We start from the raw sequence: 24,911 nt of genomic DNA on the forward strand, positions 1-24,911 counted from the left end.
GGCTCCATCAAAGGGAGCATCTGGAGGGAGAAGAGGGGGAGGGTCTCCAGGCTGGCTTGGATGTGGGTAAGAATGCTCCTGGATCTTGCCTGGGTTCCCCGGCTTCCAGCTGCAGCTGAAGGAGGAGGCGGGGGTGGAGCTGGGCTGAGGGGAGGGGGAGGAGCTGGGGGAAAAATCTGCGAGCCCCCGCCCTCCCCCCTCCTCCCTCCTGTGAATTGGGAGGGGGGCCGAGGCGCCCGGCGGCCCGGGGGAGGGGGAGCCAGGAGTTCGAGGAGGAGCAGCCCGGGGCCAGGTCCGTGTGTCCGGCTCCGGCCCAGCTCCAGGCGGGCTCAGTGATGTCATAGCCGGGCCAGGGGTGGGGGCAGAGAACCACTGGGTCTTAACTTGTTTTTCTAGGGGAGAGAGACAAAGAGTCGGAGAGACTCCGGGAGACTCCGGGAGAGAGCCGGGGAGCCTGGCAGAGCCCGGGAGGCGCGGGGGCCGCGGGCGGGCAGAGGCGCGGGGGTCAGCGCGCAGCCAGGCCGGCCAGGGGCTGAGCAGCCATGGAGCGGGTCCCCAGGAGGGCTCTGCTCTGCTGCCTCCTGCTTCTGCACAGTAAGTGCTGGCCAGCGAAGCCAGACCGGGCGGGGGGAGGGAGCCGGGGGCTGGACTGGGGGGGCGCCGAGAGGGTCTCTGGGGAAGGGGGTCCCGAAGGCTGGGGAGCAGCCCCCCCAAGCCCAGGGACAGGGACCGGTCCCGTTCGCCCCCTCCCAGAAGTGACCGGGGCGGAGGGCACGTCAGGATACAAAAGCTTTCTTAGCCAGGGTGTCTCGGCCCCTGAAGGGCTGGGGGGGGGGGGCGGGTATGAGACGGCCCCCCCTTGGGCCGGGAAGGATGTCAGGAATGAGCCCTCCGGGATGCCTCAGGCAAGGAGAGGAGACCGTAACGCTCCCCCTGCTCAGGGGGCATGGGTTTGGGGGGGGTCAAACCTAGTCTCCAAAACCAGACTGGGGGGGGGCGCAATGGGGAAAGGGGGCGTGTGTGGAGAGTCTGGGGGAAGGATAGGGTTTTTGGGGAAAACGGGCAAGTTTTGGGGGGAGGAAACATCTTGGAGAAGTAGGGGAAGTTGAGGCAATGTGGATTTGGGGAAAAGCTGGATTGGGGGGCAGAAAAGAGGAAGAGTTGTGGGAATGGGAGAATGTGCAGAGAGGGGCGCTTCGGAGGGAAGGGCTGCTTTTAGGGGATGGAGAGATGGGGAGGAGGTCTGGGGGAAGGGGAGGGAAGAAGCGGTCGCTCTTGAGGAAGAGGGTTTGGGGAAAGGGGAAGGTTTTGGAAAGAGGGAGGCAAATTTTGGGGGGGTTGGGAGATGGAGTAGGTTTGGGGGAAGGGTTGAGCGATGGGGGGGTTGGGAGAGAGGGAGTTCCGGGAAATGGGTAGTTCTGGAGCGGGGAGAAGGGTTGGAGGGTAGCTCCCATCCTGGGGCAAATTTGGGGAAAAGACAATCCGGCCGTTGGCCTCCAGAATGGGAGAGCAAGTCTGGCCAACGGCTCCGTTCTATCCTGCTGATATGGCACATTTTTCTCCTCCTCTGGTCTGGGCCTGAGGCCACTGAAGGGAGAGAATGTGGGACCCCGTGACCCCAGAGGCCCCCAGCAAGTGGGCTGAGGGGAGGGGAGGGGGTGTTCACCCTCGCCACAGTCCTCCCCCTCAGGCCACGATTCTCCCCTTCATTCCTTCTAGGCTGCAGCAGTGACTTGTTCTCAGGTGAGCGAGTGACCTCCCCTCCCTTGGGTGCACGGGTTTCTGTACCCCAATATCCATAGAGCTTCCTCAGCCTTTGGGTTTCTGCACCCCAATATCTCCTAGGGCTTCCTCAATCCTTGAGTTTCTACACCCCAATATCTCCTAGGGCTTCTTCCGCTTTTGGATTTCTGCACCCCAATATCCCCCTAGTTTCCTCAGCTTTTGGGTTTCTGCACCCCAATATCCCCATAAGCTTCCTCAACCTTTGGGTTTCTACACCCCAATGTCCCCTAAAGCTTCCTCAGTCCTTGGGTTTCTGCACCCTGATATCCCCCCTAGAGCTTCCTCAGCCCCCAAGTCTTGCCGGGATATATCCTACATATACCCTGTCAGTTTCTTTATGGGGGACTCCAACTTCCTGCCAGCCTCCTGCCGCCGGGTCCTTTTCGGGGGTATCTCTTCTCCCTTGACGGACCCATCGCAGCCTCTCATGAGCCCTGAGTCTCCCAGAGTATCCCCCACTCAGGCTCTGCTCCCCCCTCCTCACCTGATTGACTCTCTCCTTCCCTGCCCCGCAGCGGGGTCCCCAGGGTCCGGGGCCAGCACCGTGGTGTCAGAAGCCACCCTGAGCCAGCCCGCGGGGGCCCGAGCTCTGCTTCGCTGTCAAAGCCCGCGCATGGTGTGGACTCAGGATAGGCTACATGACCGGCAGCGAGTGGTCCACTGGGACCTCAGTGGCGGCCCCGGAGGCCCCGCGCGCAGACTCCTGGACATGTATTCCGCGGGGGAGCAGCGTGTCTACGCGGCCAGGGACCGGGGCCGCCTCCTCCTGGCTCCGGCAGCCTTCCAGGATGGCAATTTCTCTCTGATCATTCGCTGTAAGAGAGCTGGGCAGGGGTGGCTCTAGGAAATGGGCTTCGTAGGGCTGGGAAGGACCCTGCTGGAGGAGGGCTGGGGGGGGGGGGGCAGGGGCAGCGAGCTCTGGCTGCTGAGGGCCGGGTATTCGTCTCTGCCCTGGGTCCCGCTCCAATCCGCCTCTGTCCGCCTCTCTCCCTCCATGGCTTCTCTTGTGTCTGATCTCTGCAGCTGTTGAGGAGCAGGATGAAGGCCTGTACACCTGTAACCTTCACCATCACTACTGCCACCTGTACGAGAGCCTGGCCATTCTCCTGCGGGTCACCGACGATCGTGAGTTCCGCCCTTCCCCACCCATGCCTCCTGCCCTTTCTTCCAACACCTGCCCTCTGCAGTTCCCAGACCCCAGTCTCTTGGCCATAGCCAGAAAGTGCGTGGGACCTTCCTAACCTAGCTGGCCAGTGACTCCCATGGTCCCTTTCCCCCCATGGCCTCCATGATCCCAGTGATCCCTATAGTCTCCATGATCCCAATGATCCCCATGGCCTCCATGATTCCAGTGACTTCAGTGAGGCCCGTGGTCTCCATGATCCCTCAAATCCCCATGGCTTCCATGATTCCAATGACCTCCATGATCCCAATAACTCCTAGAGCCTCCACAATTCCCACGATCCCCATGGCTTCCATGATCCCAATGACTTCCAAGGTCTCCATGATCCCTATAATCTCCATGACCACCCTGGGCTCTATGGTCCCAATGATCCCCATGGCTTCCATGATCCCAGTAATTTCAGTGATTCCCCACAGTCTCCATGATCCCAAAGATCCCCATGGCCTCCAAGATCCCCATGACCCCCATGGCCTCCATGATCCCAGTGACTTCAGTGAGGCCCGTGGTCTCCATGATCCCTCAAATCCCCATGGCTTCCATGATTCCAATGACCTCCATGATCATCCCTGGCCTCCATGATCTCAATAACTCCTAGAGCCTCCACAATTCCCACGATCCCCATGGTTTCCATGATCTCAATGATCCCTATGATTCTAATGACCCTTCTGGCCTCTATGATTCAAATGACCCTCATGATATCCATGATTCCAGGGTCCTCAATGATCCCCATGGCTTTCATAGTCCCAAAGACCTCTCCTTGGCCTCCATGGTCTCCTTGAATCCCCATAGCCTTCATGATCCCCAAGATCCCCATGGCCTTCATGCTCTCCAAGACCCTATCACCTCCATTATCCCAGTAATCTCAATGATCCCCACAGTCTCCATAATCCCAAAGATCCCTATAGCCTTCATGATCCCAGTGACCCGCAGGATCCTCATGGTCCAAATGACCCTCTAGCAAATGGATCAGTGCCTAAGATTATGGGGTTAATAGAGGGTCATCACCCCCAGAATCTCAGGCACTGATCCATTTGCTTTCTTTCTGTATCTCCCCCAGCCCTGGAAGCTGGTGCCCATTGGGATGGTGAGAAGGAGGTCCTAGTGGTAGAAAGGGGCTTCCCAGCACTGCTGACCTGTGTGAACAGAGCCCAGGTGTGGACTGAACGGCACCTGGAGGAAGAGCAGCAGGTGGTGCACTGGGACCGCCAGCCTCCAGGTGTCCCCCACGACCGCGCTGACCGCCTGCTGGACCTATATGCCTCCGGTGAGCGCCGGGCCTACGGCCCTCCTTTTCTGCACGGGCGAATGGAAGTCAGCTCGGATGCTTTTGCCCGCGGGGACTTCTCTCTGAGCATTGACCCCTTGGAGCTGGCCGATGAGGGCACCTATTCCTGTCACCTGCACCATCACTACTGCGGACTTCACGAGAGGCGCATCTTCCACCTGACCGTCTCAGAGCCCTCACCCGAACCCCGCGGCCCGCCCCCCGTGCCCGAGGACACCCTGGGCAACCACACCAGCCAGAGCCGAAGCCCCTCCCCTGCCGGTACGCGGTCCCCGGGGTCAGACCTTATGGAGAATAATGGCTGGTGGGGAGAATCCGGGCTTCCTATGAAGGCAGTGTGGCCCAGCGAAAAGTGCCTGTCTCTAAAAGGGGGCACAATTCTTTGATCTGGTTCCAATCTCACCTCCAAGGCTGAGCAGGTCGCTCACTGTCTCTGAGATGCGGTTTCTTCACATACAAATTGGGGTAATAAGAGCACAGCCTAAGTTCTAAATGCGACAACGCCTGCAAAGTGCTTTATAAACAGAGCACTATACACAGGCCCTATTCTGTTATGGCCTGGCCTCCAGCACCTAGCGAACGCCTCCTGGGAGGGCATCCACCCAAGGCAGAGCAGAGCCCAAAGGGGGCAACGGGGCCCTAGAGAGAGCCCTGATCTAGAGGAGGGAGATCAGAGTTCGAATCCCGGCTCTGACACTTCAGGGCCCTAGAGAGAGCCCTGAATCTGGAGGTGGCAGATCAGAGTTCGAATCCCGGCTCTGACACTCAGCCCTTTAGTGGGGCTAAGCAAGTCGGCACCTTCTTCCAGGCTGGTTCCTTCCTCTATAAAGGGAGGGGGTTGGGCTTCCTCCTCACTCTGAATCCTGGCTCCTGAGCTTTGCTGGAGAAAGGAGCCCGTCTCTTGGCAGGCTGGTGCTGGGGAGTGGCCCAGCAGGTCTGGGGAGCAGCCCGGTTTTTCCATTGGCAAGAACCTGGCCTGGCTGGCTCCAGGTGTGCGGCCCAGAAAAAACAAGGCCAGCTCCTCCCTTTCTCCCCCTGCTTTCCCCCCTGCCCCCTCTTCCCCTCCCCGTCTCCCTCTCTGCCTTCCTTCCCACATCCCCAGCCAATGACATTTGGCATTCACCCCATATTTTCTTCTCATATAAAGGTCATTCTGAAATCAGAGCAAAAACAGAGAAGGAGGGAACCGAGGGGGAGACTTCCCCTCCCCCCAAGCTCAGGGCCTGCTCCGAGGGGTGGGGCTGTGCAAATGGCAGCTTTTATGGGAAGGAGTATAGTGCCTGGTATTGTCCCCTCCAGAACCAAGCCTGGGGATGGCGGGGATTTGGGGCAGGGAGGATTATGGGGTGGCCCCCACACCTTCTGAGGCAGCTGGACTGAGCCCGGGGATGAAGGAAGGAGAGAGCCACAGAGCCACAGAGAGAGCCACAGAGCCACAGAGAGACCAGAGCTCAGTTTCCTCGTCTGCAAATTAAGGAGCCTTGAACTGGCCCATCTTTAAGGCCCCTGTTAGCTTTAAATAAATGGTTCATAATATAATTCTATATTCTAGCTTCCAAGTTCTGGGTTACAAGTTTAGGGTTCAGTCTTAGGCTGAGTTCTGAGTTCTGGGCTTCAAGTTCTGGGTTCTGAGTTCTAAGTTCCAAGTTCTAGATTCAATTTGAGGCTGACTTCTGGGTTTCAAAGTCTAGATTGTAAATTCTGAGTTGTAAATTTGGGGTTCTAAGTTCTGGGGTCAATTTTAGATTGAGTTATGCATTCTGGTCTGATCTGGGTTCCCAATTCTTGATTCAATTTTAGGCTGAATAGTGAGTTCTAAGTTCTGAATTCAATTTTAAGCTGAGTTCTGGGCTTTGAGTTCTAAGTTCCAAGTTCTGGGTTCAATTTTAGGCTGAGTTCTGGAAGCAAGTTCTGGCTTTCGAGGTCTGAGCTCTGACTTGTAGACCTCATAGATCAGTTCAGGCTTCTGGCTTCTGTGCTCTGGGTCCCATGTTCTAGACTGGGATTCCTGAATCCTGGGGCTTGCCTTGCAGATCCCCCAGTGGTCCAAGGCCACAATGTCATCAACGTCATCATTCCTGAAAGCCGGACCCACTTCTTCCAGCAGCTGGGCTATGTCCTAGCCACCCCGCTGCTCTTCATCCTCCTCCTCATCATTGTGGTTCTCATCACCCGCCGTTGGCGGCGGCAGAAAGGTAAGCCCCCGGGGTCTCCCAAAGCTCCCCTGCCTGCTTCATCTTCCCTTCAGACTGTCCCCCTGGACCAAATCAGGGAAGGGTAAGACACGGGCCCAAGCTGGAGCAGAGGAACACGTGTTAGACAAGAAGAAGGCCTTCCTGGACAGTGAGGTCAAGAGCTTGCTTCCTAGGGCATGGAGATCCCAGAATCCTAATTCTCCCTCCCCCGGCCCTGGGTCTGCAACATTGGGACTGGAATGGCAGGGCTGGAGCAGGGAATGATCTAATCCCTCCCCATGTTTTATACCCCCAGGTTATGCTTATGAAATGAAGAAGTCAGGCGGGTGAGTGCCCCGGCCCTCCTCTTCCCTGTCCAGCTTTCAGCCATCTCCCTTTGGTAGCTACCAGGGGACTCTGGATCCTCTTGCCCTCTTTCTCCCTCTCTGTGTCCCCAGTCCCTCCTCTGATGTCCTGATTTCTAACTGATTTTTGCTTCTCTCCTTTTCAGGAAAGACGTTAATCTGAAGGAATTTGCAGTGGATTCAGCTGATTTATCTCAGATTAGGAGTGAGGATATCAGGCTGGGTAAGGGAAGGGGGAACATGCTACCCTGGAGGGAGAGGGGAAACTGAGGCACAAACCCTGTCTTGAAACTGTGGAGGTGCATCTACAACTCTGCCCTGAAGCTTAGGTGCTACAGCCACAGTCACTGTACCTGGATGGGACCGGCCCCCATCATTTTCTGCAGTAGGGGAGTTGTGATGTCATCTCTTACAGTTCTTTCCCTCTTCCCTCCTAGATTATAAAAACAACATCCTCAAGGAGAGAGTGGAGCTGGCCCTGGGCGTCCTCGGCAAAAACATCGACTTAGACAGAGGTGAGAGACCCTGGTGTGTCTGCGGGAGGAGGGGAGGGAGAGCAGAGCAGATCGAGGAACCTCCCTGTCCGGACCCACGAGGAGACAGCTGGGGCAAGTCTCAGGCTCCTGGTCCACCAGTGGAAAGGCGTCAGAGTGTGGGGCAAAGGACCTCCCAGGAGACACTGCCCTGAGCACGGGTGACCCGGGCAAGGAGGGAGGGTCCAGCTCTGGCTCTCAGAGCCTGAGGGAGGGGCAGAACGTGGCCCAAACTCCTTGCTTTACAGGAGACAACACTGAGGACCAGAAAGTAGTGACTAATTCAGTCACAAAGCAGAAAGTAGCACATGCGAGGGAGCAGTGGTTAGAGTACTGAGTCTGGGAAGAATACACATCCATCTATACACATAAGCACATACATGTGCACACAGATACAACTATACACATACAAATCTATATACATACACACACACATATATATACTACATATACATATATACCTATACATACACACATTACATATATATCTATATACATCTATATATAACTACACATACACATACACACCTATACACATACATACACACATATATATACACACAGACACCCATATATACTACATATATATACCTATACCTATACATACACACACATACATATATCTCTCTACATACACATAATTTACTACAACACATATATACTTATTTACATATACATACATATGTGCACACATACACCTATATACACAAAGCTAGAGCTATATACATAAAACATACATATACACACATTGACATTTACATATAAAAATACATATGTGTATATACATATGTCTTTATATATAATATATACACACAATACATACATAATTCTATAATTCATATTCATATGTACTTCATATTAATATACACACATAAACATTAATATATATGTATAAATACATACATCTATTCATTTACATATATGCAATATATACATCTATTTACATATATACATACACATATACACATACATATATGCACATATACATCTATACACACATACATATATATCTATTTACATATATGCACATAATATATACATATATACATTTACATATATATATATATACAAATATACATATACATCTATATACACACATATGTACACATATATCTATTTATTTACATATATACATCTATTTACACATACACGTATACATCTATATACATATACATATATGCATATATATATCTATACATACATATATATTTACATATATACACATAATATATACATCTATATACATACAAATACACATGCACATATATATACATCTATTTATATGTACACACTTAATATACATATACACATATAGACACATCTACATCTATGTACATAAATATATACATATACGTATACATATATACATCTATATACAAATACATATGTACAAATATACATCCATATACACACATATATACGTATACATCTACACAGACATCCACATGTCTAATTGCTTTGTGGCTGAAGAAGGCAGAGATAGAGACCCACCCTTGTCTCTGGTCCGCAGGTCCTGGCCAGAACTAATCCGTCTCCTTTACTTTTTTTTCCTTTGGCGTTTAGAGTTGCAGAAGGAATATTGTAAATGAAGACTCCCGGCCTCAGACCCCTCCTCAGAGAATCTTCCTTCCCCAGCTCTGCTCCCATTGCCCTATTCCCCATTGGGAACTCCTCCCCCTCACCCGGGACTTTCACCTGGTCTGGCCGACCCCTGCGGCAGGTCCCGCTCTCTTTGGGGTTTGATTGGATGTTGGCCACCAGGATGGGGTGAGTTTGGGGGTGAGAAGCCCCACGTGTGCTGGACTGTGCCCGTCCTACTTTCCTCTCAGGCCAGAGGGCCAGGGCTGGACCCTCCCCCTGTGCTCCCTGGGATCCCTCGGGTCGTGTCTCCTTTGGGGTCCCTTGTCCCTGTACTCCGCTCACCCTTCCAACCGATGGACCAAAGGCACATGGGATACGCCTTGGCGGGTGCCTTATAAATCAGGACAGGGTAGGAGGGCTCCTTCTGTCCCTCCACTCTCTACAAGCTGAAAATTCAATTCCGGGGCCCAGGCGAGGGCTGGCCTGCTGAACCACTCCCCGAACATTTTAAACTACTTCCTCTAGCCCTGCCAGCAGCCCATGCCCAGGCTGTATTGTGCCAGCTCGGTATTCTTTGAGCTCTCTCCTTTGCCTCTGGCCTTGGCACTGGTTACTGGAACAGGACATGGTGCTTGCTCTCCAGCCCCAGAATTTCTCTGCCTCCAGTCCCCCTCCTCACCGCCCCAGAAACCCCTCGGCTTGATCCCCAAACTGGCCCTGTCCCAGGGCTGTGCACAAACCCTCATTTCCGTGGCTTCAGCTGGAGCCCCATATGGCTAGAGATGAAGATATGGCTGCCTTGCCAAGTGGAACCGAGCTCCATAGGGAACTTCTGGGGAAACTTTTCATTGACAAAACTCCTAGGGAGTTGACTTAACAAGGAAATTAGGGGAGAGGAAAGAAGGAAGGAGCTGAATGGACTCAGAGTATCATAGGGAGGGAGAGAAGAAAGTGATATGGGGGAGAAATTCACAATTCTAATTTTCCTGGCTTGGAAATTTCTGCTACTTTGTGTTTCAGAAACTGTTTATTGGGAAGGTGTCCCTTAGGGGACTTGCTGCTGGTGGATGGGAGAGGATGACAGGAGAGGGGAATGGCTGAATGGGGACATTTAAGGCAGGGAGGGACAGTCAGACTTTGGGCAAATTTGGGTAATAGAGTAGTGGAACTTTCTCTCCCATCCCTCATTGTAGATGCCATATCTTGTGATCTAGAGGCCTGGGGAGGGGGGTATCCTCCTCCCTAATTACCCTCTTCCTAGCCCCCCCGCCAAACCCTTCAACAAGCCAAAAGAGATAATTCCCAATTATCTGTGCTATATACACTTTGTGGGCTACTGGTAGCAAAATGAACCTCAGTCAGTCAGCAGGGGGCTAAGGACTAGCCCATTCACTGTTGAACCAGCCTGTGCCCATCAGCAGCGACGTACACCATTATTTATTCCACAGAGGTAGATATGATCACTGAGGTGGGTTAGCTGCCTTCTCTCTGGGTTATCTGGATTTTTCTGTTATTAACTGATATCTTGGAGTTTTCTGTATTACCCCAACTCTTGGTTAGTCATAGACAGTTCTCCTTTTCTCCAAAGTCCTGCTCACTGATGGCTGGGAGAGGAAGGAGCATATTTTGCTGGGGGGGCTAGAAAAGAGAGATAGGGGAAGCTGAAAAAGACCTCAAAATTGGCCCCCCATCCCCAATATCTTTAACTCTGCTTGTCCAGCATGCAAAGCTGGGATTCCAAAGTGAATTGGAGATGTCTTAGACTCTCCCCTTTTATGATCTGTTATAATAATACCTACTATGTGTCAGACACTGTCCTCAGCTCTGGGGATAATGTACAAAAGCCTCTCCATTAGATTACAAATTCCTTAGCTCAGGAACTGTCAATTTAGCACAGAACCTGGTACACATTGGTGCTTAATAAATGCTTCTTGATTGACTGCTCTCAAGGAGCTTACATTCTAAGGGAAGATATGTGAACATATGTAGGTAAATACAGGATATATACAAATCAGAGACATGGTAACCTTGGAAAGGAGGCTCTAGCAGCCCATTGGGACCAGGGAAAGGCCTCCTGCAGAAGGGGCTGCTTAAGTTGAGTCTTGAAAGAAACCAGGAATTCGCTATCCCCATCTCTGTCGTCCAAAGCCCCTTCTCTCCTCTCCCCCACTATTCACTATCCTCAGCTCCCAATCAGAATTCCTGCCAGGTGGTATTGGGGAATGGGATTTCCCCTGGCCCATCAGCCCATTTTACATTTAAAACAATTTTTTAAAAAACATTTTTATTTAAAGTTTTAAGTTCCAAATTCTATTTCACCCTCTTTAGACAGTAAGCAGTCAGATATAGGTTATACATGTGCAATTATGTAAAACATAGTTATTTTGTACAAGAAACTCGAATAAAGAAAGAAAGAAAGTGAAAAAATGCATGTTTTGGCCTGTATTCAGTCAATATCAGATCTTTCTCTGGGGGTGGATAGTATGTTTCATCATTAGTTCTTTGGGATTGTCTTGAATCATCGTATTGCTGAAACGGCTAAGTCAGTCATTCACAATTCTTCATTGAACAATATCGCTGTTACTGTGCACAGAGTTCTAGTTCTGTTCACTTCCTATGCTATCAATTCATGTAAGTCTTTCCAAGTTTTCCCGAAATCATCCTGCTTGTCATTTCTTATATGTAGCACCATAATATTCCTTTACAATCATATACACAGCTTGTTTAGCCATTCCCCAAATTGATCCCTTTAATTTCCACTTCTTAGTCACCACAAAAAGGAGCTGCTATAAATATTTTGGTAGAAAATTTCTGGATATCTTTTGGGGTATAGACTTAGCAGTGATATTGCTGAGCCAAAGGGTAGGTACACTTTTATAACCCTTTGGGAATTCAAATTACTCTCCAAAATGGTTAGATCAATTCACAACTCCACCAACAATGCACTAGTGCCCCAGTTTTCCCATATCTCCTCCAACATCCAACAATTTCCATTTTTGTCATATGTAGGCTTGAAGGGGTAACTCCAAGTTGTTTTAATTTGCATCTCTCCGATCAATAGTGATTTAGAGCATTTTTTTCATTTGATTGTAGATAACTTTAATTTCTCTGGCTGAAAACTATTCATATCCTTTGATCATTTATCAATTCGGGAATGACTTGTATTTTTATAAATTTGGCTCAATTATCTATATATTTGAAAAATAAGGCCTTTATCAGAGATATTTATTACAAATTTCCCCCTCCCAGTTTTCTGCTTTCTTTATAATTTTGGTTGCATTTGCTTTGTTTGTGCAAAAGCTTTCGAATTTTATATAATCAAAAAGATTTGTTTTACATTTTGCGATGCTCTCTATATCTTCTTTGATCCTAATTTCTTCCTTTATCTGTAAATCTGACAGATAATTTACTCCATGTTTTCCTACTTTACTCTATAAACATGCTTTTTGTGTAAATCATGTACCCATTTTGATCTAATTTTGGTATAAGGTGTGAGGTGTTGGTCTATATCCAATTTCTGCCATACTATTTTCCAGTTTTCCCAGCAATATTTGTCAAATAATAAGTTTTTGTTCCAAAAGCTTGGCTCTCTGGATGTATAATATACTTAGATCACTATGATCATTTATTATAAAGTATTTGTACCTAATCTATTCAACTGATCCAATACTTTATTTCTTAACTAGTACCAAATTGTCTTGGATAATTACCACTTTATAATACAGATTGAGATCTATTATGGCTAGACCATCTTCTTTCTCATTTTTTCCCATAGATTCCCTTAATATAACCTTGACCTTTTGTTCTCTCAGATGAATTTGTCATTTTTTCTAGTTCTAGAAAATATTTTTGATACTTTGATTGGCATGGCACTGAATAATTAGATTAATTTAAGTAGAATTGTCCATTTTATTACATTGGCTCAGGCTACCCATGAATAATTAATATTTTTCCCAATTGTTTAGACTTTATTTATGTGAAAAGTTTTATAGTTGTGTTTATATAATTTCTGGGTTTGTCTTGGCAGAGATATTCCCAAGTATTTTATATTGTCAAAATTATTTTAAATGGAATTTCTCTAATCTTTTGCTGCTGAACTTTTTTAGTGATATATAGAGATGCTGATGATTTATGTAGACTTATTTTGTATCCTGCAACTTTGCTAAAATTATTACTAATTTCAGGTCGTTTTTTAGCTGATCCTCTGGGCTTTTCTAAATATAACATCATATCTGCAAAGAATGATAGTTTTTTTTTAATAATTACCCATTCTAATTCTTTTAATTTCTTTTTCTTGTCTTATTGCTATAGCTAATATTTCTAGTATAATGTTAAATAATAGAGGTGACAATGAGCATCCTTGCATTAATCCTGATTGCATTAGGAAAGTTTCTAGCTTAACCCCCTTACACATATAAGATATAAATATAGAACGATGCTTGCTCATGGTTTTAGATAAATATTACTTATCAACTTAAGGTAAGCTTCATTTTTTTCTTATTCTTTTATTTTGTCAAAGGCTTTTTCTGCATCAAGGAGATAATCACATAATTTCTGTTGGTTTTATTATTGATATGGTCCATTATGTTGATAGTTTTCCTTATATTGAACTAGTCCTATATTCCTGGCATAAATCCTACCCGGTTACAGTGTATGATCCTTGTGATATATTACTATTAATATTTTACACTTCTTGAAATGGACTCCACTGACCCCATAGTTATTTGTTTGTCCTTTCAATACATTCTCCTGTATATTTTTCATCCACATCACAACAATGGAGACAATCAAGGCCATTGGCACCTATGGTGTCGGCCTCTCCCTCAGAGTTGCCATTGAAAGTCAGTGATGTAGCTTTAAGCTATAGAAGTGTCTCCCTTCTGGGCTACCGCTTGCACTTTCAGTCCTATTGCCACAGATTACCAACCTTGTCACCTTGGACCTCCAGTCTTGTCACTCCCTCCTGGGAGCTACCATTACACCTGTGATGAAGAGGACCCACCTGGCTCTATCATCTGTCATCTCCAGATGGCATGTCCCCTTTCCATTCTCATCCCCATCGATTTTTTCTTAGCATTTCAAAGGTCTTGGCAGAACAAGACCAAGCTCCCTTTTCTTTCTAGGTCCATGTTCAGATTTTAACACTCTTCCCTTTCAGGAAGTTCTTTCTGGTGTCTGCCTTCCATGTGTACTCTCAGATACAAGATGAAAGGGAGGGAGATCATCCATCAGTTCTATGGTAGTAGGGGGCCTTCTGTAAGGAGTTAATAGGATGTCCTTTGAAGGGGAGTGCAAGGGAGATTAATTGTAGGAGAAAGAAGAATATTGAGGAGGAGGGGAAGATGAGATGCCATTTACAGGAAAGAAAGGACCAAGATTTATATAGTGTAAGTTGGAGCCAGGAAGTTCTCGAATGCCAGGTTAAGTATTTTGAGCCTCCAGACAAAGCTGGGTACATTGATCCACAGTCAACAGGAGAAAGACTTGGCAATAGAAGGAAAAGCCAAGAAATGGTCATTGCTAGAGAATCAGTAAGGACAGTAAGTTTTGATGGACCACTGGGGACAGGGACCATGTTTCTGTTTGTGTTCCCAGCGGCCATACTTCCTAATTGCTTTTTGGATTAGATTGTACTGTCTTTCCCCACTCCCATCCTATGGGCCTTTGGGGGTAGCAAATGCAACCTGAACCCCCATCCTCACCCTCAAATTAGCTCCTAGATTTAGCTGCTTAGAAATGTATCTGGCTAGTTTGTGGGAGAAGCCACAGGGCTAGGCCTTGGGAGAGACAGAAAGTCCTCGGGTCCATGACCTGGCAGCAGTTTTTTCCCATCGCCAACAGCTAGAGTGGGGGGCAAAGGTGCTGTAATCCCAGGCTCCCCAGATGGTTGAGACCAACAAAGATTCCTTTAGCTTCTGGACCCCTGGGGTCCTCAGGCCTCTGGATCCTGGGCTTCTGGATTCCCGGGTTTCTGAGCTCCTGAGCCTCAGGAGTCCTGAGTTATGATGTTGATTCTGGCCCTCTGGGTCACCAATGAGATTTTGGGCCTCTGGACTCCTAAATCAGGTCTCTGGCTTCTCAGATGTCTGAGTCCCAGGATTCCAGGTCTCTGCTTCTCCAGGCCTTTGGACTCCTGAGGTTTTGAGGTTGCTAAGCCTCTTCATTCCCATCCTCCCGAATTTCTGGGCTGTCAGCCTTGGAGCACAGACTGGTGACGTGGGCAACAGGAGTTTCTGAGGTTTTGCTGTTTACAGTAGTTTTTTCCTTCAGACAGCAGAGTTCCCAGGGTTGGAAGGCCCCCAGGACCAAGGAGTGCTGAGTGTGTACAGAGAGGAGCATGTGGGACAAAAAAGCAGGGCAAGCAAGAGGGAGGCTGGGAGCTTTTTGTTTCACTTTCTCCCTTTTTTCTCTGTACCCCAGTGCCAGACAGGGGACGTGGCACATAATAATTGCTTACATGCTTGTTGGTTGATTTTTTGAGTGAAAAGACAATATATCTGGAGTCAAAGGGTCTGGGTTCGAATCCTGTGTGATCATAGCTGTTACTTTCACACTGTAAGCTGTTCTTGGCTATTGAAAGGATCTCCCAGCTCTACTTTCAGGGCTTCTTTGATCTATGACTTCACTTTTCCTAAAGATTGGTGGTCCTTGTCCAGCTCAGAGGCCCTCCAGACCCTGGTTACCGGTTTACATCTAGGCTCCTTTGCCTGCCACTCGGGGCAGCTTGGATCCAGCCAAGAGGACAGGATCCTTTTCCTTCCCTACCATTCCCTGGCCCTCCTCCTGAAGCTCCATTTCCAACTCTCCTATCTCCCCCTAGTGGCCAGAACTTTACATTTTCTGGAGCTGGGGCTTAAAGTGGGGGATACTCACTGGCAGCTGAGAGTCTCTGGGGATTTAGTCTAAGGGATGGGACACAGGCAGCTTCAGAGCAAGGCCTTGGGCTAAAGGATTCCGACTTTTAAAACGTTAATATTTTTTTCTTTTTATGGCATCTGCATTTCCAAATATATCCCCACTTTCCCTTTCCCTAGTCCAGGGACCATGCTTTCCAACAAATAAAAAAGAAAAGAAAAAAGGAAAGGCAACTCTTTGAAATTAACAATCCACCAATTGAGTGTGACCTTGTATTCAGTGTTCCATAACCAAAGACCCCCACTTCCTCAATAGAGGAAGATATATTTTTCATATTTATTTGTATTTATTCATTTTGTCTTTCTCTTATTCTCTTATTGTCTTTCTCATTGTTTCATTCTTTGTATTGAGATTCTGGGAGCCTAAGGCAGTCTCAGTGTCTGGCACATTGTAAGTTCTTAATAAATGATTATCGATTGATTGATGGAGTCTAGTTTCTTTCTTTCTTTCTTTCTTTTTAATTAAAGCTTTTTATTTTTCAAAACATATGCATGGCCAATTCTTCAACATTAGCCCTTGCAAAACCTTGTGTTCCAATTTCCCTCCTTCCCCCCACGCCTTCCCCTAGATGGCAAGTAGTGCAATATATGTTAAACATGGTAGAAATACATGTAAAATCCAATATATGCATACAGATTTGTACAATTATTGTGCTGCACAAGAAAAATCAAATCAAACCAGTTAAAAAAAAAAGAAGAGAAAGAAGCAAAATAAAATGCAAACAAATAACAACAAAAAGAGTAAGAATACTATGTTGTGCTCCACACTCAGTTCCCACAGTCCTCTCTCTGTGTGTAGATGGCTCTTTTCATCATTGAACAATTGGAATTGGCATCAATCATCTCATTGTTGATGTCTGAATTGATCAACGTACCGTGTTGCCGTGTACAATGATCTGGTTCTGCTCATTTTATTTAGCATCAGTTCATGTAAGTCTCGATGGAGTTTAGTTTCTTCAATTAAATGGAGTTTCTTTTTGGTTGTTTCTACCTACCTTCTTGTAGTCCTTGTGTGTCCTGGAAGGGGCTGGGGCCCAGATCCATCCCCAGTGAGAGTCTATGGGGCACCCTCCCCCTCTTTTCTTTTCCAGGTTTTCCATTCTTAAATCTGCATCCATTTGGGGCAGCTAGGTGGCACAGTGGATAGAGCACCAACCTTGAATTCAGGAGGACCTGAATTCAAATCTAATCCCAGACACTTAACACTTCCTAGCTGTGTGACCCTGGGCAAGTCACTTAACCCCAGCCTCAAGGGAAAAAAATTAAAATTAAAAAAAATCTGTATTAATTTATGCATTTTTCTCTGTATTCTTCCCACTCGTTATTTCCTAGCTCAGAGATATTCTATTTTATTTGTGGATCACAAGAGTTCTAACAGCATTTAGATACAAATGCCTTATTGTTAACCAGAGGTTGTGGATAATAGGAAGTTTGTAGTAATAACAGCTAGCATTTACATTATGTAGAGCTTCAAGGGTTATAAAGCATTTTAAAATAATTCTTTCTTTCATTTTATTTTTATGAAAACCTTAGAGGACAGATTTTTAAAAAATCTCCATTTTAAGGGGCAGCTAGGTGGCGTAGTGGATAGAGCACCAGCCCTGAATTCAGGAGGACCTGAGTTCAAATTTGATCTCAGACACTTAACACTTCCTAGCTGTGTGACCCTGGACAAGTCATTTAATCCCATCCTCAAAAAAAAAAAAAAAAAAAAAAAAATCTCCATTTTACAGATGAGAAAACTGAGGCAGAAAAAAGTCAAAGTGATTTCCCTAGGATCCCATAACTAGTAAATGCCTGAGGCTGGATTGAATACAGATTTTCCTTACTCCAGGTCCTACCACTGAGCTGCCCTTCAAGTGGTAATAGAGGTCTCCTTAAACAGAGCTAAACATTGCAATCACCACCCACATCCCATCCCACCTCTGGCCCTCAGGAGTCCTCAGGACTGCTGAGAGCTCCTGACATCTTATAGGGAAAACTTAAGTGGAAAAGGAAGAACTGAACAGGTACTGGTGAAGGGCTTGCCACCACCTCCATCACAGCCTGCTAGACAGAGCCTGAAGCTGTATGGTTAAGGACCTAATACATAGAGTGCTGGGCCTATTATCAGGAAGATTCATCTTCCTGAGTTCAAATCTGGCCTCAAACACTCACTGGCTATGTGACCCTGGTTGAGTCACTTTACCCCATCTGCCTCAGTTTCCTCATCTGCAAATGAACTGGAGAAGGAAATGGCAAACCAGTCCAGTATCTCTGCCAAGAAAAACCCAAATGGGGTCAGAGTCATTCATGACTGAACCATAACAACGATGAATCTGGGTTCTCTCTGTATCCTGTACAGGTGTATTCCTGGTGGGTGTTCCTGAATTCCGCAAATGGAAGCAGAAGACCTGAGTTAAAATCCCAGCCCTGACATTTACTATAGTCCCTTCAACTTACTGAGACTCAGTTTATAAAATGGGGTCCCCTAGCGGTGATACTTACTGAACCCCAACTGCTTATTCCCTGCTACTACTGGAGCACCCAGGGCCTAACAGGGAGATGGCGGCGAAGATGGCCAATTCTAGGCAGCCCACCTCCCATTCTTCATGATTTCTGGCTCAGCAAGACCCAGGACCAAGAGCAGGAGCTGGCATTCATTTAGTTAACATTATAGGGTGGTTTAGATTAATATATAAAACATCCTAGGAACAATGACCCAACAGGGTCATTATGCTGAGCGTTTCCCACATGCTAGGCTCTGTGCTAGGTCCTGAAGATATTAAAAAAGGCAAGGAGGGATCCTGTCCAGGACATAGATCTTTGGGCATGGCCAGCATGGGGATTTATCTTGGTGAACGATTTATGCTTATGAGAAAGGCTTTTTGGGTCTCTTTTGGTCTTTTGTTGGGAGTGGAAAGCACAGATGTGATAAATATAACAGATGTTGAAACAAAAGAGGTTATAGATATTATTATACATATTAAAAAAGAAAATGTTTTTTTTTTTTTTAAATAAGCTCTCGTTTTGATTTCTCTCATCTGATACTCCATATAATCTTTCTAGGTAGCCATTACTAGTAGCCATTATTTCATTTTACAAAAGAGGCTCAGAGCAGTTCAATCTTGTGCCTGAGTTAAGAAGAGTCAATAGTGGAGTCCGAGTCCAGGTCTCCTTGACTCCAGATGCTGCTTTCTAGCCCCTGTGATGCTGAATCTCTCCCCTGTGAATGTGGGTGAATTGGCCAACCACCTTGCCATCGGCCTATGACCTCGGGCCTGGCTGGGCCCTCCACACTCAGTCTTCTCCTCTCCATCCCCAGTCTTGGAGGGAATTGATCCATTTATGTTTGGAATTCTGGCCCTAGGCCTTCCTCCTTCATTTAGTCATATTCCACTCTTTGTGACCTCATAGGCCATAGGGGTCATGACTTTTCCTTAGTAAGTGATACTGAAGAGGTTTGCCATTTCCTTCTCTGGTTATATGTAATTTTTGTTGTTGTTCAATCATTTTTCAGTCCAACTCTTCTTGACTCCATTTGGGGTTCTCTTGGCAGAGATACTGGAGTGGTTTGCCATTTCCTTCTCCAGCTCATTTGATAGTTGAGGAAACTGAGGCAAACAATTAAGTGACTTGTCTAGGGTCACACAGCCAGTAAGATGAGTTTTCCTGACTCCTGGTCCAAGGCTCTGTTCACTGCAGTGCCCCCTATGCCTCATATATAGCCTCTTAATAGAATAGAAGTTCCTTAAAGGCAGAAATCATTTCTCTCCCCCTCTGTCTTTCTATTTCTGTCTCTGTGTCTTTGTATCTTTTCCTTCCTTCTCCTTCTTTCTCCTTCCTCTGTTTCTCTTTCTCTCCTCTTTCCCTTGCTCCTTCCTTCCTTCTTTCTGTCTGTTTCTACATCTCTCTCAGTATTCCCAGCTCTTACTGATGACATACAGCAAATACTTAATAAATGCTTTTTTCACTCATTCATTCATCATTCATTCATTCATCCATCCAATCCATCATCTGATTTGTCTACAGAATTTTCCATCGCTACAATTGTGAAGTTGGCCAAATTTGACTGAACTGTAACTTTGCTTCCATGCCCTCCTTTTAACCTTATTTTCATTGGCATATCCCCCTTTTTTTCTCAATATATCCCTCCCATCCTCTTCACATTTAGCCATCTCTTATAACAAAGATTAAAAAAGAAAGAGATAAAAAGGGCCGTCCACTTGTCCACCTAGGACTATCGTTCATACCCAGAGGTCTTCAGCTTTAATTGGAAGGGAGGGAGATATCACTTATACTTTCCCTTTTAGGGGTGCTTTTTGGTGAGACCCATGTGTTCCGGCACATGCTGCCAGCCTAGGTTTTATTTCCTTGCAAATTATTCTTATGCAAGCATGAGGAGAACTGAGTCAATTGGTTGGCCATGTTCTTGAGTCATCAGGGTCAGTGGGTAGAATACTGAGAGAATCAATTGTTTGGTTATATCCTTGAATCATAAGGGATCAAGTCACCATCGTGAGAACCTGGAATTCACCTCTGCTAAAGCAGATCACAGCCTCTCTAGAGATTTTAGAGTTCCCTGAAGCTGAGAGGTTAGGTGACTTGGCCAGGGTCTCCCGGCTAGTGTGCATGTGAGGCACGGTTTACCCCAGTCTTTCCTTTTGCTTCCCTGCCAGGGCTGACTCCCTATTCTAGGATGATCCAAGGAGGATTAGTGGCCCTGACCTAAGGTAAAGACAGAGAAGGTTGGTGCTCCCATAAGATACTACTGGGAACTCTCCTTCTGAGGGAGCTGAGATATGGAACACAGGAATAAAAGAACGCACAAAAGAATGAATGAATGAAAAACTAAATTCTTAGTATAAACCAGGCACTCTGCTAAGTGCTGGGTGGGGTTAGATATACCCTTTAGGCTCTGAAAGTCCAGCCCACCTGAAATGTTCCTGGATGGAGACAAATGTGTCCAGGACTTTTACAGAAACGTGAAAATCGAGCCAGCAAAGCAATGAAAATCTCTTTAATTTACTTTGCTATCCATCCATCAAAGGCCTCTCCTGATTGCTGGCCTCGAAGGAACCCTGGATTCTCCAAGGCCATGGAATGGTAGCTCCAGAAAGCCTTGGCAAGCTGGGAGAGCTTCCAGGACAGCTCAGGGATGACCTCTATAGGTCTCCTAGCCCAGGACTAGATGAGCTAAATTAGGACTTTGGGGTGGGGGTGGAGGCTGGCCAACCAGCTGGTGACAGGGAGATGAATTTTTTGGCTGTGGCTACTCAGTGAAAATAGGGGCAGCTAAGTGGCCAGTGGACAGAGTACTGGCCTTGGAAGATTCATCTTCTTGAGTTCTAATCTGATCCCAGATGCCTCCTGGCTGTGTGACCCTGGGCAAGTCATTTCACCCTATTTACCTCAGTTTCCTCATTTGTAAAATGAGCTGGAAAAGGAAATGGCAAACCACTCCAGTATCATGGCCAAGAAAACTCCTAATGGGGTCACAAAGAATCAGACATGACTGAACAATGACAAAATATTTTGTGAATGGGTGAGTAGTATGTAAGAAAATACCATATAGGCTTGAGTGTGTGTGTATGTGTGTGTGTGTGTGTGTGTGTGTGTGTGTGTGAGAGAGAGAGAGAGAGAGAGAGAGAGAGAGAGAGAGAGAGAGAGAGAGACAGAGAGACAGAGAGACAGAGAGACACACAGAGACAGAGACAAAGAGAAAGAGAGATAGAGAGAGAGAGACACATACAGAGACAGGGAAAGAGATAGAGTTTTAATGCTACACTTAATAACCATTCATAAAACAAACATGGAATGGAGAAACCATTTTTGAAAATGATTTTATATGAAACCGAATCTCCATCATTTACAAGAAGATCAGAGACCTGCCTGAGAGGCAGGAAGACGGGTGGAATTCCCGTCTCTGATACTGGCTGTGGGACCACAGGCAAATCACTTAACCTCTATATGACCCAAGCAACTCTCTGAGCCAATTCAACAAACATTTACTAAGCCTTCACAAAAAGTGGCAGAGTTCCTGCTCACAAGTTCTAGAGTTCACATTCTACTGAGATAAACAATGTGTGTGCACATAAGTAAATGCAAAAAAAAAATCAATAAGGTTGTAAAATGTCATTTCATTAAATTTTAAAAATTTATATCTTTGGTTTTTTCTGTCACCTACAATCGCCAATATATCATTTCCCCTCAACTTTGCTAAGTAAGGTTAGAGGACTACTTGGTGCCAGAGACCTTGGGACAGAGTGCAAGAAAAGGTCAGAAAGAGCTTAGATGAAATCTTTTCCAGCTATGTAACCACGGGTAAATAATTTATCTGCTCAGCCTCAGTTTCCTCATCTGTAAAATGGGTAAAATCATAGCCTTTCCCTCCTTCACAGGGTTGTTGTGAGGATGAAATAAGATAATATAAAGTGCTTTATAAAAACCTGTAAAGCATTTCAGAAAAAAAAAAAAAGGTAAAGCTGGGGACAAGACCATGATTTCTTTGGGATAGGAAATGTCCAGATGGGGAAACATCCTCTGCCGACCCGGGTCAGTGCCTTCTCTTTGATTCACAGCCTTAAAGACCCCAAGAAGTAACTTGCCCAGCCAAATGCTAATAATAACAGTTGTAGTTACTGCTGTTAGAGGGCTGGACCTGGATTCAGAAACTATTTACTAGCCTTATGGCCCTGGGCTATTCACTTTACCTCTATCTGCCTCAGCCTTCTCATCTTTAAAATGGGGATAATAATAATAGCACCTTCTTCCTGCCTACAGTTGTGAAGATAAAACAAAATAATATTTGTAAAACCTTAAATTGCTCTATAAATATACACATATGTGTATATATACATGTAGATATATTTATACACATACATTTGTATATATATCATATGTAGCTATTTTTTCTTTTCAAAAATTTTTATTTTCAGTACTAAATTCTCTCCCACCCCCCACCCACTGAGACGGCAAGAAATAGGATATCATTAGACATATGAAGTTTTGCAAAACATATTTCCACATTAGCCATGGTGCCAAAAAAATGGAAGAAGAAATTTAAAAGTGAAAAAAGAATCAGCTTTAATCTGTACTGAGATTCTAGCCATTCTTTCTCAGGAGATGGATAATATTTTTTCATCGTGAGACCTTTAGATTTACCAGGGTAATCTTGAGCAGAGCCGCTGAGTCTTTGTAGCCGATTATTGTTACAATGTTGCCGTTACTATATACAGTGTTCTCTGGTTCTGCTCATTTCACTTTGCATGAGTTCATATAAATCTTCCCAGGTTTCTCCCCTATCACAGCTTCTTTTCCCATCACAATCATATACCACAACTTGTTTAATCATTTCCCTAATTTTTAAAAATCATTTATTTAAATTACCTTTTTTTTTTTTTTTTTAAAGGGGAAGAAAGTACCAATAAGGGATGAGGAAAGGCCTCTAATACAAGGTTGTCTCTGAGTTGTTATTTGAAGGGAGGCATTATTTAAATTACTTTTTTTTAAAGGGGAAGAAAGTACCCATAAGGGATGAGGAAAGGCCTCTAACACAAGTTGTCTCCCAGTTGTTATTTGAAGGGAGGCAGAGGGAGATGGGGAAAAAGGTACATTCCTGACACTGGGGACCACTTGGAGTTCAAACCAGTTGTCAGATTTGCCCATCTGCATCCCTGGAGGGAGTTTCTGAGATGGGACGGAGTGAGCAATCTAGTGTTAAACACTTACTATATTCCGAGCACTGTTACAAATACTATTTCTATTTATTACAATATTACATATTATTATTCCAGCTATTACAGTGTGACAATGTCCCATTTGCTCTTCACCACGATCCAGGAAGGGAGTGTTATTATTATTCTCACTTTCAGTTGAGGAAACTGCCTGATGAGGAAGGCAGAGCTTAAGTCTCTTAAACTCACAGATACTTAACTAATGTGTCCCATTTCAACTCAGGTCTCTGTTTACTGTGACTATTGAGGCGTGGGTCAAACCAAACCGAACAAAAAGAAACCGACCCTGTGAATGAGCACAAATAGCAGTCAAAAGGGCAAACCTTCCTGCTCAAACTTTGGGGAGCTGAGGAGAGAGAGCAGCTCAGAACTGAACCCAGAGGACAGAGGACAGACACATTGTCTCAGTTACCAATCTGGAACAATATTATCGGTCCCCAGAATTTGGGGGACTGCATATTCAGTATTTGGACCTCAGAGGTCACCTTTCTTGCTTGGGTGTCAGCAACTGATAAGGGAGTTCCGTTGGCTCCCAGGGCCTGTTGAGGAGAAGCTCAGAGCCTGAGGGGGGCAAGCAAGATAGCTAAATGGCTAGAAACTCTAGCTGAAAGTAAGGAAGACTCATTTCTCTGTGTTCAAATGTGGCCTCAAATGTGATCCTGGACAAGTCACTTTACCCAGTTTGCCTCAGTTTCCTCATCTGTAAAAAATAAACAGGAGAAGGAAGTGGCAAAGTACTCCGATATTTTTGCTATGAAACCGCTCCCCCCAAAGTCCCCAAGAATCAGGAAAAAAAAAGACTTGAACAATAAGAACCTGAATAACGACTCTAAAGGTGGACTTTCAGGCTTTGGAAAGCAGCCAAGGAAGACTTATGGAGGAAACACACTCCAGCCAGACACACGGAGATACAGACAGGTGGTACACATGGAGACACAGAAAGGAATAGAAACAGAGACAGTGAGAGATACAGAGTCTAGAGCCGGTTACACAGAGACAGAGAGAGATTCAGAGACGCCATATACAGAGACACCTAGAGAGACAGAACTGAGATAGGGAGAGACAGTAAGCCCAGCCACCCACATACAGAGGCTTAGAGACAGCCGGGGGCTGAGGGCGGGAGACAGTCACCAGGAAGACCGAGGGAGCCCGCCGGGTCCTCACCCTGGCCGGCTGCCCTCCCAGGCCCCGAGCAGTCCACCGAAATCCTAGCCCCCGACAGCCTTCTGCGAGGGGGAGCCACGGGCACTTTAAGGAGTCTCGGGACCGTGAAGTTCCCCCCGCCCCGCCTCGCCCCGGCACTAATCGCGGGTGTTGGGGGGGGGGACGACAAGGTGGGACGTCTCTTGACTGCCTCTCCCCATTCCCTTCCCCTA

General features: G+C 46.3%; 1 protein-coding gene across 1 annotated transcript; it reads left to right on the top strand.

Moving 5' to 3' along the window:
• The first annotated feature begins 261 nt into the window (after positions 1–261).
• On the top strand, positions 262–11,333 carry MXRA8 (matrix remodeling associated 8). The gene is made up of 10 exons (XM_074306598.1): positions 262–594; positions 1,720–1,743; positions 2,301–2,600; positions 2,809–2,910; positions 4,026–4,514; positions 6,287–6,448; positions 6,744–6,774; positions 6,939–7,015; positions 7,230–7,307; positions 8,889–11,333. The coding sequence occupies exons 1-10, from the start codon at positions 543–545 to the stop codon at positions 8,912–8,914; spliced, it is 1,341 nt and encodes a 446-aa protein (XP_074162699.1). The 5' UTR covers positions 262–542; the 3' UTR covers positions 8,915–11,333.
• The last annotated feature ends 13,578 nt before the right edge of the window (positions 11,334–24,911 follow it).

The sequence above is a fragment of the Sminthopsis crassicaudata genome, chromosome 3, assembly GCF_048593235.1.
Source record: "Sminthopsis crassicaudata isolate SCR6 chromosome 3, ASM4859323v1, whole genome shotgun sequence".
Taxonomy (NCBI): Eukaryota; Metazoa; Chordata; class Mammalia; order Dasyuromorphia; family Dasyuridae; genus Sminthopsis; species Sminthopsis crassicaudata.

Coding starts and splice junctions, on each gene's coding strand:
- MXRA8 (XM_074306598.1), top strand. CDS start 543: ATGGAGCGGGTCCCCAGGAGGGCTCTGCTCTGCTGCCTCCTGCTTCTG. Junction 2,601..2,808: donor TTTCTCTCTGATCATTCGCT/GTAAGAGAGCTG, acceptor TGATCTCTGCAG/CTGTTGAGGAGCAGGATGAA. Junction 4,515..6,286: donor CCGAAGCCCCTCCCCTGCCG/GTACGCGGTCCC, acceptor CTTGCCTTGCAG/ATCCCCCAGTGGTCCAAGGC.